Here is a 6460-nt window from a genome sequence, read left to right on the forward strand (position 1 = left end):
CTTAGAGTGCAGCTCAGAGGCCGGCAGCGGCAGGCGGGGAACCTTGGCTTCCTCCTTCACTGGAGCAAGCAAGCCTCCTGTTCGCTTCAGCTGCCTGGCTGCCAGCCGCCATCTTGGTTGGCAGTTAATTTGCATATCGCCCTGATTAGCCAATGGGAAGCGTGTCGGAGGTACGGTTAATTACCCCATTTGTCTTTTATTAGATTACATGTAGGATGTCCCCATTTCCCTCCTTTTGCCCCCTCTACTCAGCTCTTGTCCCCCACTTCTCTCTGGCGATCACCATACTGTTATCTGTGTCCATGGGTTGTGCATATATTTTCTTTGGCTAATCCCTTCTTTAAATTCACTTCTTTAAATTTTTATTTTCAGATAAGTGCTTATAACTGCACTATTATATATTTTCTATTATATCATTTAGAATTAAGATATTTTTTAATTGAACCCTTGTAAATTTTAGCACAATTTAATAAATTATGCTAGAAGCAATTAGGAGATTTTTCATGTAATGCAGATACATTTCAATTAATATTTTATTAATTTTTAATTTTTTAATATTTTAATTTGAAATAATCTCATACATGTAAAAAAACCTATAAAATACTACAGCATATTATATGTACCCTTCACCCAATTTCTTAGGTGTTAATAATTTAAACATAACCATTATACAACTAACAAAATTTGGAATATATTTGTCTTATAATCTCTTTAATGTTACTTAATCCATTTACTTTGTTTTTGTTAATCTTCACCCAAGGATATTTTTCCATTGAATTTTAGAGAGAGTGAAGGGAAAGGGAGAGACACATTGATTGGTTGCCTCCTGCACATGCTCTGATAGGGACTGGGCATCAAGCCAGCAACTGAGGTACATGACCTTGACTGGAATCAAACCTGGGACCCTTCAGTCCATGGGCTAATGCTCTATCCACTGAGCAAAACAGGCTGCAGCTTAATTCATTTACTTTTAATCTATATGTGTCTTTATATTTAAAGTGGGTTTTGTTTTTGATTCACCCTCATAATCTGTCTTAACTGGTGCATTTATGCCACTGACTTTCAAAGGGCTGATAGTTACTGCCATATCAGGTGGCTTCTGGGGCCGGCCTGCGGCCCGGGATTTGATGTGATCATGGGAGGCAGGCAGGCGGCTTCTGGGGTTGCACACGGGGCCTGGATGGTGGCTTGCACTGGTGACTCGCGCTGTCCCGCCCTGCCTGCAGTATGCAAATTAGTCGCCATCTTTGTTGGTGGTTAATTTGCATATCGTGCTGATTAGCCAATGGGAGGCGTAGCGAAGGTATGGTCAATTACCATGTTTGTCTATTATTAGATAGGATAACAATCAAAATTTGACAATGCATTAGAATGGAAAACTACAGACTGCTTTGACTATAAAATGTGAATGGAAAAATCTTAAATATTTAATCGCAGGTAGGCTTTAATTTTTAGTTCATGGCCAAGTGAGGTCTATTTCAGGAACACAAATATGCATTAGTTTAGGAAAATTATCCTTTTAATAGATCAAAGGAAAGCATTATCTCAATAAACACAGAAATGCAATTTGATATAATTTAACATTCATCTCTAATACAGGTTTTATTTTCAGAATTGTTTTTAGGAAAAATTGTGCGGTATCATAAAACATTTTTTCCCTAAATTCTTTTTCAGCATTGCTATTGGAAATACTTAATAGTAGATGAAGGACACAGGATCAAGAACATGAAGTGCCGTCTAATCAGGGAGTTAAAACGATTCAATGCGGATAACAAACTTCTTTTGACTGGGACTCCCTTGCAGAACAATTTATCAGAACTTTGGTCACTGCTTAACTTTTTGTTACCAGATGTATTTGATGATTTGAAAAGGTAGGTAAGCCAGTCATTTGAACTCTTTCTAGGTTTCCCTAACCTTTCCAAATACTGTGTTCTGGTATATATTGTATATTTTACTGTTTGTGATGTTTTATCCCCAGGTTTATTGCAAAGTAATAGACATACTCCACTCTAAAAGTTTAAGATGATAGCATGATGATTTGATTTACATATATTGTGAAATGATTATCATGATAGATTTAGTTAACATCTGTCATCTGCAATAATAAGAAAAGGTATTTCTCCTTGTGATAAGAACTCTTAGGGTCTGCTCTCTTAACAACTTTCCTATATATCATACAGGAGTGTTAATTGTAGTCATCAATTACAGTCCCATTCATTTATCTCATAACTGGAAGTTTGGACTTTTTTTTATCACCTTTCACCAATTCTCCCTTTCCCTATATGTTCCCCTCTTTTTTAAAAATTTACTTTTATTGATTTGAGAGAAGAAGGGAGAGAGAGACTGAAACATCAGTAATGAGGGAGAATCATCGATAGGCTGCCTCCTGCAACCCTGGCAGGTGCCCTTGACCGGAATTGAACTCGGCACCCTTTAGTCCGCAGACCAATGATCTATCCACTGAGCCAAACTGACTAGGACTAACTAGTAAATTTACGCCAGGGTTTTCTTGTGAGATAGGGGATATATTTAACCTTTATCCCCTGAATTGTTTTGTAAGGATAAAATGAGGGAAAAGCATCTGAATGTGTTTCACAAAGTTAACAAATATTTTAATTGTTCTCAATTTAATAGTTTTCCTTTAATCAATGCAAAATTTTTTTAAAAAAACCTTTAAAATATTTTATTTGTTCACACAAAATTTGTGTCAAGAGTGGAACATATGCCCTAGCCAATTGACTCAGGGGATAGAGCATCTGCCTGCAGATTGAAGGGTCCTTCCTGGGTTCGATTCCAGTCAAGGGCACATACCTCAGTTGCAGGCTCCACCCGGGCCCTGGTCTGGGCTCGTGCAGGAGGCAACCAATAGATGGGTTTCTCTCACATGGATGTTCCTCTCTGTCTTTCCTCTCTTTCTGCTCTCCCTAAAAATCAATGGAAAAATATCCTCCAGTGAGGATTAACCCCCCAAAATTATTTATTTATACACACACACACACACACACACTCACACTCACACTCACACTCACACTAACGTGTCACTAGTTAACACCAGAGCCAAAAGTAAAACCAAGATTTCCCAGTTTCAACCTAGTGTTTTTTATTCTATGAACTTTGAATCTTATATTATGAAAACCAAAAATTAGTATGCTCAGAATGGATACGAAAATAATCTTAACAGAAGTTTAAAATAATTAAGATGGAAATATCAAAATCAGGAGGGCAAAATAATTTTATTTTAGCATCAGTGAGGGAAGGTTAATTTAATATAGGAAAATAACTGAATATTTCATTTTGAGAATAAATTTTTCACCTCTGGTTTCCAAATGGCCCAAGGCCAGGCTGTCTGATTGTTAGTACAGAACATTGATTAAGGACATTTTCAGGTCCTACACATTCCTACTGAGTTAAAACATGGTGGTAGAAATCTGAATTTATAAAAAACATCAGTTGCCTCAGATTATATTTATATCTCTACTGCCTTAGATTTCAAAGATAGTTTACATTTTAATCACTTTATTAAAATGTTTAAAAAGGATGTGAGGCTGATCTGGCTGCAACATCTGTCACCCCATTTGATTACTAGGTTGATTGAGTTAGGCGGGTGTCCCCTTCGTCCCTCACCACTCCATGTGCATTCCTCCTGAAGCTGTGCGCTAGGCTGAAGAAGTGACCAGTCCCTGGTCAGGGTGTTTTTCAGTCAAGATGTGGCAGTGGCTGCACTCCCCTGTTAGACCTGCCACACAAGCTCTCAAGGTCCATTTGTAGGAGAACATAGGGTGGTCAAACTTCCAAGACTCCAGACACATCCAAATGAGGTGGCAGTCTGCATTTTTAAAAGGAAAAAATATATATCCCTTATTGTTCATTTGATTTTTATACTGTTGTAAGGTTATGTTAATGTATAAATAAAAAATATGCCCACTTAAAGAAAATACCTGCTTAAGAGTCAGGTTAATATAAAATTAAAAATATGAAACATATCATATTAGTGTAATTGATTTATGTGATAACTGGTAATCATTTCTCTTACAGCTTTGAATCTTGGTTTGATATCACTAGTCTTTCTGAAACTGCTGAAGATATTATTGCTAAAGAAAGAGAACAGAATGTATTGCATATGCTGCACCAGGTTTTGACTTTTTCTTATTTTGCTTACTGTAGACTTAGAATAAAAAAGGAACCCTAAAGATCAACTGTTCTCAACTCATTGTAGATTTTGAAAAATGAGGATCCTCCCAAATTTAATATATATTCCGCCACCCCCAGAGATCACATGGCTTTACCGCAGAACTCAAGTGCTCTGAAATTTTGCTTTTTTTTTCATGTATAGTCATTTGACCCCTAATGGTTACTGATATGTTTGTCAAAGAGTAAAATTAAATGGTTTTTATGCAATGTTTGCCAGTAATATTTGCATAATTTACTTCTTTGCATGATCCATTATTAATGTTTCCCACAGTCTCCACCCATCCAACTGTCTTCAGGCAAAATAATCTTTCAAAGGTATCCAAATTATATTTATATGTGGGCCTGAAAAGCTGCTTAATCGTGTTTTGACAATTTCATTCAAAATCCTTATATATATTTTTACTTTAAAGTTTATACATATTTATGGTAAAAATCTGAAACAGTATAGAAATGGAAAGTAAAAATAATCACAAATCATACTTATCCTATCAAATCTTACCTTTTATCTGGCTAATTTTCTTTAAGTATATTTGTTTCTGGGCTGATGTCTATACATGTTTTTTTTGTTTTCTTTTTTCTTTTCTAAACACACTGCTGGTCATGTTCTCTTTTTCATAAAATCTCTTAGCTGTCTACCTCTGGGGAATTTTTTTTTTATTATTGTCTAAAGTTTTACATATGTCTCCCTTTTCTCCAATTAACCCACCACCACCACCACCACCAGCATCCATTCCCACCCTGGGCAAGCCCCCACCGTCCAGTGTCTGTGTCCATTGGTTATGCTAATAAGAATGCATACAAGTCCTTTGGTTGCTCTCTAACCGCCCCCTCTCCCCTACCATTTGTCTCTGGATCTATTCTTGTTCATCAAATGGGGAATTTATTTTAAAGATCTAAGAAGTTTAATAATGGTATAATTACCTTTTGCTTCTGTGTTTTAAAAATGTGAAAATTAGTTGTCATCACATATCTAATGAAAGAGAGTAATTTTAAGCTAAAGCTTTAGAATTTATAGAAGGTTTTCATGTCCACATCTCTGGGTTGATTAGTTGATTCATTGGTTTTCTACTAATCCAAAACCTATATTGGCTTTTTAAAATATTCAGTATATATTAGGAAACTAATAAATTGTGAATACTATATTTGTCATGTGGTGACCTGGTCTGGGAAAATCTCAAGGAGACATTTTACCTCACCTTTTGAGACTTTATAATATTTACATAGGAAGAAAAGAAAAGGGGGAAGGGAACCTGTTGGGAAAGTATTCCCCAAAATAGGAATGTACAGTATTCACATATGTTTATTTATGTTTAAATTTTAGATTCTAACACCTTTCTTACTGAGAAGACTAAAATCTGATGTTGCTCTTGAAGTTCCTCCTAAACGAGAAGTAGTCGTTTATGCACCACTTTCAAAGAAACAAGAGACCTTTTATACAGCCATTGTGAACCGTACAATTACAAACATGTTTGGATCCAGTGAGGTAGAGTGTGGATTTGAAATAAACTGTATAAGACAGCTGGCATAGAAAATTTCATGGTTGATTTCAGTCTTAGGGATCATCACCTTTTTTCAGGACTTGTGAATTTCTAACTGAAGTGAAAGGCAAAAGGCCAGTAATGCTATGGTCCTAAAATTTAAGTGATGTCTCATACATTAATTCCTTCTTTTTTTTTTATAATTAAATCTTTATTGTTCAGATTATTACATTTGTTCCTCTTTTTTCCCCTTATAACTCCTCTCCACCCAGTTCCCACCCCACCTTCCACCATCACTCCCCACCCACTGTCCTCATCCATAGGTGCACGATTTTTGTCCAGTCTCTTCCCGCATCCCTCTCACCCTTTTCCGCCCAAAGAATAGTCCGTCCACTCCCTTTCTATGCCCCTGATTCTATTACAATCACCAGTTCATTCTGTTCATCAGATTATTCACCTGATTTTCAGATTCACTTGTTGATAGATGTGTATTTGTTGTTCATAATTTGTATCTTTACCTTTTTCTTCTTCCTCTTCTTAAAGGATACCTTTCAGCATTTCATATAATACTGGTTTGGTGGTGATGAACACCTTTAGCTTTTTCTTGTCTGTGAAGCTCTTTATCTGACCTTCAATTCTGAATGATAGCTTTGCTGGGTAAAGTAATCTTGGTTGTAGGTTCTTGCTATTCATCACTTTGAATATTTCTTGCCACTCCCTTCTGGCCTGCATAGTTTCTGTTGAGAAATCAGCTGACAGTCGTATGGGTACTCCCTTATAGGTAACTGACT

The 6460-nt window shown here is 36.3% G+C and overlaps 1 protein-coding gene across 1 annotated transcript in view; it reads left to right on the forward strand.

Moving 5' to 3' along the window:
• The window catches only part of HELLS (helicase, lymphoid-specific), a gene marked incomplete at its 5' end in the record, with an annotated part of 40628 nt that overhangs the window by 21033 nt on the left and 13135 nt on the right, over nucleotides 1-6460 (forward strand). The window contains 3 exons of the mRNA XM_005884071.2: nucleotides 1675-1871; nucleotides 4036-4132; nucleotides 5513-5674. Of these exons, the coding sequence (XP_005884133.1) occupies nucleotides 1675-1871; nucleotides 4036-4132; nucleotides 5513-5674 (456 nt within the window). The remainder of the gene's footprint in view (nucleotides 1-1674; nucleotides 1872-4035; nucleotides 4133-5512; nucleotides 5675-6460) is intronic.

Source organism: Myotis brandtii, unplaced genomic scaffold, assembly GCF_000412655.1.
Source record: "Myotis brandtii unplaced genomic scaffold, ASM41265v1 scaffold810, whole genome shotgun sequence".
In the NCBI taxonomy this organism is placed as follows: Eukaryota; Metazoa; Chordata; class Mammalia; order Chiroptera; family Vespertilionidae; genus Myotis; species Myotis brandtii.